The sequence below is a fragment of the Mustelus asterias genome, chromosome 14, assembly GCF_964213995.1.
Source record: "Mustelus asterias chromosome 14, sMusAst1.hap1.1, whole genome shotgun sequence".
NCBI lineage: Eukaryota > Metazoa > Chordata > Chondrichthyes > Carcharhiniformes > Triakidae > Mustelus > Mustelus asterias.
This window is the reverse complement of record NC_135814.1, coordinates 82,935,930-82,951,052: the sequence shown is the minus strand read 5'-3', so window position 1 is coordinate 82,951,052 and position 15,123 is coordinate 82,935,930. Positions and strand designations below refer to the sequence as shown.

General features: G+C 40.1%; 1 protein-coding gene across 4 annotated transcripts in view; it reads left to right on the top strand.

Moving 5' to 3' along the window:
* pikfyve (phosphoinositide kinase, FYVE finger containing) overlaps window positions 1-15,123 on the top strand; it is a 161,840-nt gene that overhangs the window by 106,058 nt on the left and 40,659 nt on the right. For all 4 annotated transcript variants that reach the window (XM_078228705.1, XM_078228703.1, XM_078228706.1 and 1 more), the window contains 6 exons: window positions 7,702-7,773; window positions 12,423-12,594; window positions 12,724-12,902; window positions 13,815-13,928; window positions 14,018-14,126; window positions 14,251-14,405. In XM_078228705.1, the coding sequence (XP_078084831.1) occupies window positions 7,702-7,773; window positions 12,423-12,594; window positions 12,724-12,902; window positions 13,815-13,928; window positions 14,018-14,126; window positions 14,251-14,405 (801 nt within the window). The remainder of the gene's footprint in view (window positions 1-7,701; window positions 7,774-12,422; window positions 12,595-12,723; window positions 12,903-13,814; window positions 13,929-14,017; window positions 14,127-14,250; window positions 14,406-15,123) is intronic.

Sequence of the window (15,123 nt, the reverse complement as noted above, 5' to 3'; positions counted from 1 at the left end):
ATGTTAAAGGTTCTGGCGCCACATTTGCAGAGCACATTCACTCTCTGCAGCCCAGGTGTTCTGTGGTTCAGGTTCACAATGACGATAAAGGATTTGAAGCCTCAGCGCCACAGTTCAGTGAGGCCTCCTTGGAGAGACTCCTAGCTGTTCAGGACACTCGGAGGACTGCTGGAGACCAGGCCCTTGCTGAGTCTGAGCCTGATGACAAGCATTTCGAATCGGCTTAGAGAGAAATATTGGAGATGCAAAGGCAGGCAGGCAAACATCAGGCAGAGTTGTCAGGGGCCATCAGTAGATTGGAAAGAAGAATAGAAGAGTCGGTCCATGTTCTGTCTGATGTCATGGCATGAGAGCGTATCACAGTCTTCATTGGAAGGGTGGCAGCCACCTTGGCGACCCAGGTCCAGCAGGACACAGTTTCTGTGGGATTGGATCTCGTACCTGCACTTCATCGCTCTAGCCGTGGGTGTGTTGCAGCAGTGGCTAGACGAGAGAGGATTTGAGTCACATTGACATTCCAGGTCTCTCTCCTCAGGGAGTCGAGGAGGGAGCCTTGAGCGCTTACAGGGAGGAGGAACATCAACAAGACTCCTCAGCGAATACACTCAGAATATTCTAAGGATGTCCAGCTTCTCCATAATCCCTTTGCCCATGACCCCATCGACTCCAGCCTTGAGGACGGTGCATCTGTCCCCGAACAAGAGACTCTTAGCAGGCTGGAGCCCTCTAAGCCTCAGGCCTTCAGAGGATGCCTCCACCTCTGCTTCGGATGTTGGGGATGCACAAAGACATAGTGGTAGGATAAGAAAAAAATGAAGAAGTTCTGAATGTACAATGGTGGCATTGGTGTTCAATCACTGTATATAATATGCACCTTTTGTAAGTATGTTTTGCTTTTCTCCCTCAATGTCTCAGGTACTGATTGGCTCTTCCATGTGATTCAATGATCCATAGTCTTCCAAGGATAACAGATGCCCTCCTGCCCCCCCCCCCCCACCCCCCCACCCGTTCAAGTATCTCCCATCGTGTCCCTCAGTTCCATGTTGTCTCACTCAAAATCTCATCTAAATAGTTGTCTTTAGTTCCACTTAAATGACATGAATAAAAGCAGTTCCTGTTATGAACATGATGGTTGGGCAATGCACATGTCGGCCTCGCATCAGAGCCTTACATTAATATGGTCTAATGAGTATTGTTCTTGGAATGCTATTGATTATCCTGATGCAGCTGCACTAATATCTATTTATGGTACAAGTTATAGATGTGGAGATGCCGGCGTTGGACTGGGGTAAGCACAGTAAGAAGTCTCACAACACCAGGTTAAAGTCCAACAGGTTTATTTGGTAGCAAATACCATAAGCTTTCGGAGCAATGCTCCTTCGTCCGATGGAGTGGTCTCTGTTCTCAAACAGGGCACAGACACAGAAATCAAATTACAGAATACTGATTAGAATGCAAATCTCTACAGCCAGCCAGGTCTTAAATGCACAGACAATGTGGGTGGAGGGAGCATTCAACACAGGTTAAAGAGATGTGTATTGTCTCCAGACAGTACAGCTTGTGAAATTGTGCAAGTCCAGGAGGCAAGCTGTGGGGGTTACTGATAATGTGACATAAATCCAACATCCCGGTCTGTACTGTACATTTGTCTGTACATTTAAGACCTGGCTGGCTGTAGAGATTTGCATTCTAATCAGTATTCTGTAATTTGATTTCTGTGTCTGTGCCCTGTTTGAGAACAGAGACCACTCCATCTGACGAAGGAGCATTGCTCCGAAAGCTTATGGTATTTGCTACCAAATAAACCTGTTGGACTTTAACCTGGTGTTGTGAGACTTCTTACAAGTTATAGAGACAGAGGTGGCACAGTGGTTAGCACTGCAGCCTCACAGTGCCACGGACCTGGATTTGATTCCAACCATGAGTGACTGTGTAGAGTTTGCACATTCTGCCCATGTCAGAGTGAGTTTCCTCTGGGGCTCCGGGTCCTCCCCAGTCCAAAGATGTATAGGTTAGGTGGATTAGCCATGGTAAGTGGTTTGAGGTTACAGGGATAGCGCGGGGGGAGGGAGGGAGTGCAGACTTGATGGGCCGAATGGCCTCCTTCTGAACTGTAGGGATTTTATGGGATAATTTATCACCACACGCATTGGAATCATTCCAACCAAGTGCATTTTGCAATGGTCTTTGTTTAATGACTGTCATGTTTGTGTTTCAGTTTGACCATTGCCTTTTACGCCTACTTGCAGCATTATCTTGTATCCATGCTTAGGGTTGAACATTGCTTTTTCATTAGTTCGCACTCTAATGGGAATGATGCAGAACAATGAAAATTGGTTGCACTGGATGACATTGGAAATGTCTGCGAGACAACAATGAGTCTGATATCATAGGTGTATGCCCAGCCTGATGAAGGGGTGGCACAGTGGTTAGCACTGCTACCTCACAGCGCCAGGGACCATTCCCGACTTGGGTTACTGTCTGTGCAGAGTCTGCACATTCTCCCAGTCCTGTGCGGGTTTCCTCCGGGTGCTCCGGTTTCCTCCCACAGTCTGAAAGATGTGTTGGTTAGGTGCATTGACCATTCTAAATTGTCCCTCATTGTACCCGAACAGGTGTCGGAGTGTGATGACTAGGGGATTTTCACAGTAACTTCAGTGCAGTGTTAAAGTAAGCCTACTTGTGACACTAAATAAATAAACTAAACATGATGCTGGCCTGTTACACGCCAGGATGTTAGTTTGCCTGAAGGTCTGCCTAACATGGCTTGACTGAATCCTTATGTTAAGTCCCAGAAGGACAATGGACATGAATCTCGTTACATGACAGTGCAATCAGTGACTTGGACTTCCTTGTCCGTATCACACTCTGGCAGATTGAACATGTGGAGAGCTGTAATGGGATGATAGCAATGTCCCTGCAGACCTCCTGAGTGCTTTTCAATATTTATTCTGATGATCTTCATTAAGATGTTGAAGATTACGTACCCTGATGCGTACCCTGTATCGAAGGAGAACTGATTCCGATTAGCCTGTGTCTTATTCACCCCAGAACCCCCCGGCTTTCATAGTGCTAGGTTGTGTAGGGTGCAACAAATGACAATGTTGTGGGGTACACGCTATGGCAAGTACTGGAGAGCCTAATCAGTCCAAACATCTAAAATGCAACTTCAGCATGCCAGTGGTCTGCTCTTTTTAAAAACCTTGCTGCAGAATGTGGCATTATTGTAATCTCAGATGCACCATGTGAACAACAAATGGGCTTCATTAGCCATGCCTTTTGGGAGTACCCCTTAACACTGAAGAGACAATCCTGAATGTGCTGATCTGTATCACCAATGAGTGACTCAGGATGTAAGAGGCATGCAGGCTCCCGGCTACCTCGTGCAAACATGCATTATCTTCTTTTGGCGATCACCAATCAATTGCATTTTTACAGAATGGAATCCTTTTCCATTAATAAATCCTACTGCTAAGGAGCTCTTAAGGCCACATGTGTGCAGTCAAGGCCCTACAGTTGGGAAGCTGGAGGTAGCTGCAAATCCCACAGATCTGGTAGTCTGGCCTGCACCATCCATGACGAGCTCGACAGAATGACGTGCTTTATTTCACCTTCCTTTTGCACTATGAATGAATGATTGTGAGATTCCGCAGAGGCTTCCAGTGGAACCCTGGAACGATTCCCTGGCAAAAAAGTAGTTACCTTCAGAACGACTGCCATTGGATGGCCTCCCAATCCATGCGGAGTGAGATTCTCATAGAGAATGTGGCAGATATGACCTACCACATCCGAGATAAGTGAAAGCGTCTGCATGGCATTGCCTTTTGTTCGCCTCCCTGTCGACCTTTAGTCATGCCAAAAGTCTCAGTGGATTTGTCGCTCCTCATCAGTATCTGGATCTTCATGGAGCCCCACTGGCTCTTGTTACTCAGAGCGAAGCTCTTCCTGGTGTTGTATCAATTGACAACAGGCCCTCCTTCTCTTCACTCACATCAAACTTATCAAGAAGGCAGCGCTGCCCGTATTCTGCATGCCCTGGCAGTGTGGCCTCACCCCTGGACAATCTCACACTGCTACCCTCTGTAGCTTTAGCAATCTCTCCCCCTCCACTACTCCCACTCCCTCCCTCCCATCCTAATCACCCAATCATGCATCTGTGTTCCAGTCTTTTATCCTCCATTCCAGTTAATTACCAGCTCCGCCCCAGTCATGCCTCTAGGAAAAGAACAACACTCAAGTTAAATTACTCCAAAGTTTTACAAAGAGGGAAATAAAGACTAGAGTATACACAGTGGATGAAGGTATGAGTTGAAATATTCTGAAAAAGCTTTTTATCAATTGCTTATATTAAAAATATTAGTTTTGTAAAAATTAATAATTAATCATAATGGAGGCATTTAATGCTCCACAAATAGGAAATTAGCTTATTCAGCAAAAGGTATAAGTCATATTACCATGAAAAGCTCAATTACGCCTCATGGAACAAAGTATAACTTCCTATTGCCGATAAGAGGGTTTCTTGCCACATCTAATTTCAGTGATTGCTGGAGTTGTGGCTGGCTTGTGGCAGAGCAGTGAGTTAAAGGAATGCAGCTTCAGGATTTCATCATTAATCTACCGACGCACTAAATCTTGAAATTGCAGTTAGTTTCAGAGTGGTAATGACTATGCTGGCAGTTCTTCATCAACCCTGTCTCCCATCCTCTGCTTATAAATATTTGGCATTTGTTGTGAGTTTAATTAAATAGAATGTAATATAATGTAAAGTAACCCACTTGGCTCAGTGCTGTAGTGTTGTGACATTCTGTTCTGTGTAGGGAATATATGTTGGAGTTGGGCATGAGATTTTAACTTATTCCGAATTCTCCTCACTCCCGGATCCCCCGGTGTCGTGTTTTGCAGTGGTGGAGGTGGCCCGCCATTGCCTAACATGCCGCCGCTGTCAATCAGGGAAATCCATGACAGCAGTTTGCCATCGGCGGAACTGGAAGATTCTGCCGGCAAGAACTGTCAGAAAATTCCAGCCATTTTTTTCATTTAAAGAAAATGGGAGGAATCCACCATGCTGTCCAACAGCACTTTACTATGTTTAATAAACTGTAAAAATGCAAGATGTTTTTAGCAACTCACTGGAGGAGGAGACTTCACAAATATCTCCATCCTTAATAATGGAGTAGCCCAACACATCATTGCAAAAGATAAGACTGAAACATTTGCAACAATCTTCAACCAGAAGTGCCGAGCTGGAGGTCTCCAGCATCACAGACATCAATCTTCAGCCAGTTTGAATCACTCCATGTGATATCAAGGAATGGCCAAAGGCACTAGATACTGCAATAGCTATGGGTTCTGGCAATAGTACTGAAGACTGGTGCTTCAGAACTTCCTCTGCCTCTAGCCAAGCTATTGCTGTACAGCTGCAACAGTCACATCTACCTGGCAACGTGGAAAATTGCCCATGTATGTCCTGTACCCACAAAGCAAGAAAAATCCAACCCAGCCAATTATCAATCTATACTCGATCGTCAGCAAGTTGATGGAAGGGCCATTGATGCAGTCAAGTGGCACTTGCTTAGCAATAACCTGCTGTTTGATGTTCAGTTTGCGTTTTGCCCGGGTTACTCAGCTCCTGACCTCATTACAGCTTTTGTTCAAGCATGGACAAAAGCACTGAACTCCAGAGGTGAGGGCAACTGCCCTTGATTTCAAGCTGCATTTGACCAAGTGCGGCATCTAGGAGCCCAAGCAAAACTGGAGTCAATGAGAATCAGGGAGAAATCTTTGCTAGTGGGAGTCGTGCCTGATGCAAAGCAAAATGGTTGCGGTTGTTGGAAGTCAGACATCTCAACTCCAGGGCACCATTGCAGGAGTTCCTCGGGAGTGTCTTTGGCCCAGCCATCTTCAGCTGCTTCATCAATCACCTTCCTTCCATTGTAAGGTCAGAAGTGGGGATGTTCGTTGATGATTGCACAATGTTCACAACTCCTCAGATACTGAAGCAGTCCATGCTCAAATGCAACCAGACCTGGACAATATCTTGGGCTGGAAAATGACTAGTATCATTAGCACCATGCAATTGCTGGGCAATGACCATCTCCAACAACAGAGAATCTAACCACCATCCCTTGATACTCAATGCCATTAACACTACTAGATCCCTCACTAATAACATCCTGGGTGTTACCATTGATCAGAAACTGAACCAGACTAGCCATATAAATACTGTGCCTACAAGAGCAGGTACTTCAAAAACTCATTTCCTGCCCACAATCTACAAGACACAAGTCAGGAGTGTGATGGAATACTCTCCCCTTGGTTGGATGAGTGCAGCTCCAACAACACTCGAGAGGCTTGACACCATCCAGGACAAAGCAACTTGCTTAGTCGTCATCATTCCACAAACATTTCACTCCCTCCTGCACAGATGCACAGTAGCAGCAGTGAGTACCAAGTCCAAGATGCACTATGGGAACTCACCAAGGCTTCTTAGACAGCACCTTTCCAACCCAGGATGACTGCCATCTAGAAGAACAGAGGCAGTAGACACAAGGGAATACCACCACCTGAAAGTTTCCGTCCAAGCCATTCACCATCCTGACTTGGAAATGTGTCACTATATTCCTTCACTGTCACTGGGTCAAAATCCTGGAACTCCCTCCTTCATGGCACCGTGGGTGTATCTACACCACATGGACTGCAGCATTTCAAGAAGGCAGCACACCACCACCTTCTCGAGCAATTAGGGATGGGCAATGAATGCTGGTCTAGCCAGCAAATCTCACATTTCTTAGGGGATGGCCTTGGTGAGATGCTCTTTTGAAGTGTCGGTGCAGACTTGATGGACTGAATGGCCTCTTTCTGCACTGTAGGGTTTCTATGCAGGCCTTTGCTTAATGTCTAATCTGAAAGATAGCACCACAAGCAAGTGTCACACACAATTCAATATTGCCCTCAAGTGTTATCTTAAATTAAGTGCTGAAGACTTTGGAATGGGGTTTGAACTGATTGACTTCTGACTCAGGTGACAGCCAAACCGTGAAGTGGAGGCACCAATGAGACAATGACTAAAGTGCAACCTGTCTGCTTGCACACTCAATTTATGGTGTCAAAAAAGAAGGCCTATTTTTTTTTTTTAATGAGAAATATAGTAAATTTAAGTGATGTTCTTTCACAAGTTTGAGACATTTTCAATTGCTAGTAAGTTAGTATGAAACATTCACATTTATGAATAGCAGATGGTATGCATTAACTGTTTATCTAAGATTTACTTTCATTTAAAGTTCTTGTAAATTCCCAATGTTATTGAGCATTTCATTAATTCTGTGGTTAGCCTTTCTGAACCCATTTTGAGTTGGATATAACTTAGTCCCACGATATTGAAAAGTTTTAATAAAAGTTTTCCTTGAATCTCCAAGTCAAAATTTATATGAAAACACATTTGCCAATAAATTATACGGGATGAGTGAAATGATAAATTTACAATTATTTCTCTTAAATATAGATCTGAGAAGTAATTTATTGTAACACTGTTATGAATTGCGAAACTTAAAAATATTGCTTTGAATAGTTCCAATATGTATTTAAATATGTATCTGTAGCATTACTACTTTAAGTGTCTAATTATTTTAATTAGACACTTAATAATTTTAATAATTTTATCAAATATGTTTTAATTATTGATCGTGGTGGTTGCACTTATAGGATCGTCACAATGGAGTTTTATGGAAAAAATGATCTGACTTTGGGAATATTTTTAGAAAGATATTGCTTCAGGTGAGTGTGGTGGTTTTCTACCAATTTTACTAATTCATTTATTTTATTAACAGATCTACAGACAAATTCAGAATTTAGATTATTTGCATTAAATTCTACATAAAGTCTGTCCTCGAGCACTAAAACTCCAGTTTAGCAGCAAGATCAACGTTCTTAAAATAGTGCCTGAAACTGAAGTTGCACTGGTCCAATATCCTGTTCATGTGCTTGGTTCCCTTTTCTAAAAAAAAGCGATGATTATACAGCATCCAGCATGCTCATCTACATACTTGTCTTCAAAGTGTGAAGTAATCAGTTTTAATATTACTACTTTGACTTCAATAAGTTGACAATTTATAGCAACATCAAATATATCATTGGGAAGCATTCTGACCAGAATAGGTATTGAAACGGGGAAAAATCTTTTGTTTTTGGAATTCCATTTCAATTTAATCTGGCAATAATCTTGGATAAGGCATGTATAAAATAAGATCTGTTCTCTCTCCATAGATGCTGTCAGACCCTACTGAGATTTTCCAGAATTTTATGTTTTTTCAGGCCCCAGCATCGGCAGGAATTTGCTTTTATAAAATTAATGTGCCTCACTTGTGAACACAGATTTGTAGCAAAAATGGAAGACCTACCTTTGATTGAATTATCAATACAGCATGCTGCAAATGTTACTGATGTGGAGGCTGTATTTATAACAAACTCAAAATTGTAACTGATTTTTGCTGCTTATGTAGCCCGGTCACTCTTATCTGGAGCCAAGTGAGAAGAAACCCAACTCTGTGGCAGACTACCCCTTCAAGTCCCATTAATGAGCCATACTTTTTTTGTCACCTCCAACTAGTGGGAAAGACAGAAGTAAGTTTGCACACAAATTGGAGAGGTACAAAACGATAGAGTAGCAATAATGAAGGGCTTCAATTGTCCTAATACAGACTGGGATAGCAATAGTATAAAGGGCAAAGAAGGGGAAGAGTTCTTGAAGTGTTTTCTTGATTAGTATGTTCCAAGCCCAACAAGGCAGGGAGCATTGCTGGATCTGGTTCTGGGAATGAGGTAGTTTGAGTGGAGCAAGTGTTAGAGGAACATTTGGGAAACAGTATATCATTACTAGTGGAAAAGGACAAGGAGCAATTTGAAGTGTAAGTACTTAATTGTAGGAGGGCCAATTTCAGAGAATGGACATGTCCCGGGAAAATTGGAATCAAAGATTGTCAGATGAAACTATAATGGAACAATAATCCACCTTTTAAAGAGAAGATGTATTAGGTACAACATGAGGGGGGATAGGAAAAGCAATCAAAGGCAGAACTCCCTGAATGAAGATATTGAGAGAGGGCAAGTTGAAACTGATAAAGGGTGTGCACGGCAGATGTAAGGTTAATAATATAAGGCTGAATATTGAAAATTAAAAGAGGAGATGAAATGGGAGACCGAGAGAGAATGAGAAGAGACTGGCCGTTAACGTGAGAAGGAATCTAAACAAGCTTCCATTGATACAGAAATAGCAAAATGTAGTAAGAGGGGTGAAACCAATTGGGGAAAGAGGATCGATGCATGGAGGAGAGGCATAATTGAAATACCAAACGAGTACTTTGTATCTGTGACATAGAGAGACATAGAGATGTACAGCATGGAAACAGGCCTTCTGGCCCAACTCGTCCATGCTGACCAGGTTTCCTTAACTGAACTAGTCCCATACCTAATACATCTTCTATGTTTGGCCCACATTCTTCTAACCTTTCCCATTTATGTACCTGTCCAAGTGTATTTTAAATGTTGTAATTGTACCCTCCCCTACCACCTCATCAGATGCTAACATCATTGAGAGGAGGTTGTTGAAACATTGGGTGAGCTAAAAATTTATCAAGTGCAGTATTAGAAAGTCCAGCTGCTCATAAAGTTGATGCATCAGAGGAATATGAAGGATGTATGAGTGGAAATTAGGGAGGCACTGGCCATGATCTTCCAATCCTCTGTAGAAGCAGGGGGCTGCCATAGGATTGGAAAATTCCAAATGTTACACCGTTGTTCAAAAAAGCAAGTAAGGATAAACCTAGAAACTACAGACCCATCAATGGTGGGAAAACTGATAGAAGGAATCTGGGGCAAAATTAACAGTTCCTTGGATGGATGCAGATTAATTAAAGAAAACCAGCACAGATTTACTATGTAAAAATCGTATATAACTTGGTTGAGTTCTTTGAAGCAAAGGAGAGTGTTGATGTTCATCATGTACACAGACTTCCAAAATGAGTTTGATAAGAGTGCCGTATAATGGGTCTTTCCAGAAAAGTAGAAACCAATATAATAAAAGAATATAAAAGCAAAATATTGTGGATGCTGGAATCTGAAACAAAAACAGCAAATGCTGGAAAATCTCAGCAGATCTGACAGCAGCTGTGGAGAGAGAAAAGAGCCAACGTTTCAAGTCAGGATGATCCTTTGTCAGACCTGCTGAGATTTTCCAGCATTTTCTGTTTTTGTGTGGAATAAAAAGGAAAGTGGCAGCATGGAAATAAGGTTGATTGAGTGACAGAAAGCAATATTGGTGAATGATTGTTTATTGGGTGTAAGTAGGGTTCCCCAGTGATCAGTACTAGGACCACTGCTTTTCTTTCCCTACATTAATGACTATAACGTGGGTGCATTGGCTGCAATTTCAGAATTTGCTCATGACACAACTTGTAAATATTGTGAACTGTGAAGAGATAGTGGTATCAGGAGGGTATGGGCTGCTGGAATAGACACACGTGGCAAATGAAATTTAATGCAGAAAAATGTTACAATTTAGTAGGAAGAATGAGGAGAATCAATCTGCAGTAAAAGGTACAATTCTAAAAGGGGTGGAGCAAAATGGGCACAAGTTATTAAAGGTGCAGGGCAAGTTGAGAAAGTGGTTTAAAAAGATATGTAGGTATGAAAGTAAGAAAATTCTGATGAACCTTTATAAAACACTGTTTTGACCTCAACTGGTGTATTAGGTTCTATTCTGTGCACTACACTTTGGGAAGAATGTGAAGACAAAAGAGCTTTTTGAGAATGGTTCCAGATGAGGGACTTCAGTTATATGGATAGTTTTGGGATGCTGGGTCTGCTTGTCTTAGAGAAGTGAAAGTTGAGAGGAGATTTGGTAGAAATTTTCTAAATCATGGTGGCTCTAGACAGAGAGAACCTGTTTCTATTGAAGGAAGTGTCAAGAATCGGAGATTTTAAATGATGGGATGAACATTTAATGGAGATGTGAAGAAGAACGTTTTTATGCAGCAATTGGTTGGAATCACGAATACATTGCATGAGATTGTGGTGGAGGTAGATACAATCTTGACTTTCAAAAATGAATTTTTAAAAATGTTTTGCTACTGGGAAAGGGCAGTGAATTAGATTAGCTGAGTTACTTTTGTAGAGAGCTGATGCAGACACATGCCATAACCCATTGATGCGACCAGTATCACTCACCATGTTCTTCACACCCTACAGATGATCTAATAAGCAATGAAACAGGATATTCCTGTGTTGCTGTGACCATCAAAATTATAGCTAGAAAGCAGTTAATCATGATAGAATAATATAACTTGCATGATTATATTCATTTTTTGGGTTTTACTTAATTTTAGCTCCATAATAAGGTATCATTAATAACCAACATAATTCTAATGTTGGTGACCTAAAATCTGTGGTTAAATTGTCTGTAAATGGCTGTAAATTCAGAATTGCTCCAGTGATTGACAGGATTCTCAAATGTAAATTGTAACCAACAAGGTTTCAGCTATTTTTACAATTCTTTAATTAGCTTAGTTTGTGCTGTTATAGATATCCTCAAGTGTTCTGCATGCTAATGAACACTTCTGCCCATGGCATCTATTCGTTGCTCAGCTGATACTGGTACCTCATAAATTCAGTGATTCTTGAGTTTATATTTTAATTAGATTTAGTCTATCACTGTTACTGAAGTATGATATGATTGATGTGTTCTTGTGTGTGTTTTAAATTTTAAAACATTGTATTTTGATGCAAAGTCAATAGTTTGATTGTTTTCTTTTTACAGCACTGATATGTATTGTTGCAAGTTGTGGTTTAAGAGCTCACCAGTGTTTCAGTGAGGTTATTTGGTGGTTTAAGTTAGTGGTTGCAGATTCTGAATTGCAGCACTTCAAGTGCATAAAATAACAAGTGCAAGAAATATTCTTATTAGTTTATTGAACAATGTATATACAACACTTCAAGCATTTGTAGTGGCTGATAGGCCAGGATGATTGGCATGGCTTGCTTACGTTACAATAAATTATTAAACTTTACATCATAAACTTAAGTGATTACTAGAATTAGAAAGTTATTTAATAAAAATGAGGGATTACTGGTTTGCATACATATCATTTGATTATTTAATTAAGTTGCACCACTTCCGACTTCAATCCTTGTTAATAGATAACATAGGGCTTGATTTTGAAGAACAGACACAGCTGAACTTCTTTTTAGCATACTTGAAAACATTTAATGCTATGCAGTTTTATGAAAAAGTTGATAATCACAGAATGGGATCTCGAAATACTAACAAATTCCAAAATATCAAAGGATAAAAATGAATGATGAATCATAAAACCTTTATGACTTTAAATATTTAAGGTTTATATATTTCTATATTTTGATTTTCTTTGCAGACCCTCCTATCAGTGTCCAAGCATGTTCTGTGAAACACCTATGGTGCATCATATACGCCGTTTTGTGCATGGTAATGGCTGTGTACAAATTGTATTAAAAGAGCTGGATTCTCCTGTTCCTGGCTATCAACACACAATCTTAACATACTCTTGGTGCAGAATATGTAAGCAGGTACATCAGCATAATCACTCGTTGAAGATAACCATTTCGTAAAGTTAAATATTATTCTGCCAGAGTTTAATGCAGTGTATGTAGATTTTTATTTTTGCAGTACATATCATATATTGTGTATTGTTGCAGGTGACTCCAGTGGTTCCACTCTCCAGGGATTCTTGGTCCATGTCCTTTGCCAAGTACTTAGAGTTAAGATTCTATGGCCATCAGTATACCCGTAGAGCAAATGCAGAGCCTTGTGGTCACTCTATGCATCATGATTATCACCAGTATTTCTCCTACAATCAGATGGTTGCATCTTTCAGGTAAATAAAAGAGACTGGTCTATTCTATTTTGGTATGTTGTGCTCATTATCAATGTTTCTTAATCAAAATTTACCTTGATGAAACTTCTTAGAATGTTTAGGAAACTATATTTTATATATATATATTTAACAAAAACTATATATTATATATATATACCTTTTAATGCTGAAAAGATGATTTCTCATAATGGAAGATGTGAAATGTTCCTATTAAAGTTTCATGCCAGTTGTGTGAACAAACACATTCAGCAAATTAACTTGCATGTGGATATAAGTTTCATTTATTCATTTTTGTCCTGTGATTTTTGCTACTTGATGTGCTTTGTCAATAACTTGTGATGCACCAATTCTTTTGTTCAGAGTGATTACTGGCCTGAGGTGACCTGACTTATTAATTGCCTCCAAAATATGATAGCTGTGTAATTACCCAATCTTCTGATATTGAGGCCAGTGGTGGCATCTTAGTTAATTTCAATATCCTGTAAAGAATGGGAATTGACTGCTCATCCTGAATTTCTAAAGCTTCATTAAAAGGTCCTTGTGAACAGATTAGAATTGTAATGAAGAATCATAGAACCATAGCATTCCTACAGTGCAGCAGGACCCAAATTCCCTGCTTTGTTGCAGCCAGAAAGGGTAACAGTATGAGAGGAAATTGGAATGCACCCCTTCCACCTAATATTAACAAGGAATGGCCACTTTCTAAAAATATTTCTACTCACCAACTAAAATCATGACTTCGAATGGAAATTACAAAATATTATTTCTTATGTTCAGCTTATTTATTTTCCTGTTTTTTGAGTGAGTTACTTTAGTGGAATAATTGCATGTTTGCATAGTTTTCTAGATACTAATTTTACAATTGACTTGTTATTTCTGATTGACAGATATATTAACTTTCTGTTCTACCAGTTTTGCCCCCATTAGGATGCTTGAAATTTGCCTTCCACCACTAGAAATATACATCAAACATCAAATGCCATCAAAGCAATTGATTATTCAAGATTTGAAGGATTTTTCGCAAAAGTAAGTTTGAACCCAAATTGGTCAACAATTGCTCTCTGATGGATAGTTTGATTAAGATGATTACTAATAAAAAATCTGCTATTATTCAGGGTATCACAAATCTATTCAGCAGTAGATGATCGCCTTGTGTCCCTGAAAACCGATACCTTCAACAAAACAAGAGAAGAAAAAATTGAAGATTTGTTTGCACAAAAAGAAGTAACTATCTTTTTCACACCAGTTTGATCATATCATGTGTAAAATAATGTTCAAAACCATGCCAACTTCCTTATAATTGAAATAATTCATTCTGGAGGCTGAAATGTTTTATCTGTTGACACAGATGGAAGAGGCAGAATTTCGAAACTGGTTTGAGAAAACTCAGGCAAGGTTAATGTCCTCCCCAATCGACAACCCTCAACAATTGCTACTTGTGGATGATTGCCTAATTACCAAGAAACAGAATCTGTGTGAGCTATTGCAGGCTTGGAATAACAGGTGCGGTTGAGGTTACTATGATCACTTCAAATATTTGTATTTCGATAGTGATGGATTTTAATAATAGACAATTGTATTATGCTTAGTGACAAAGGTTAGTCATGCCATAGCGGAAATGTGAAAATTACATCATGAAACACCAGGTTAGACTAGATAAAGTTGAAAAGAGTGATAATCAATAACTAATGGTAATTACAGCCTGCTATTTACAAGGTATGTTGTATGTCATCATGCCACCTGATTATTATAATAAGATTAAAATAATATTTAATTGACAAATGTCTAATTTAATTGATGCAATTACTAAAGGCGTGGTATGTCTTAATTTGCATTAAGGATTCATTTTTTAAAATTCTCTCATGGGATTGAGCATCGCTGGCAAAACCAGCATTTGTTGCCCGTCCCTAATTGCTCTTCAACTGAGTGACTTGCTTAGCCATTTCAGAGGCCAGTTAAAAGTCAACCATATTACTGTGAATCTGGAGTCACGTGTAGGCCAGACCAGGTAAGGAAGGCAGATTTCCATCCCTGAAGGACATGAGTGAACCAGATGATTTTTTACTATAATTAGAACATAGAACATAGAACATTGCAGCGCAGTACAGGCCCTTCAGCCCTCGATGTTGTGCCGACCAGTGGAACCAATCTAAAGCCCCTCTAATTTACACTATTCCAATATCATCCATATGTTTATCCAATAACCATTTGAATGCTCTTA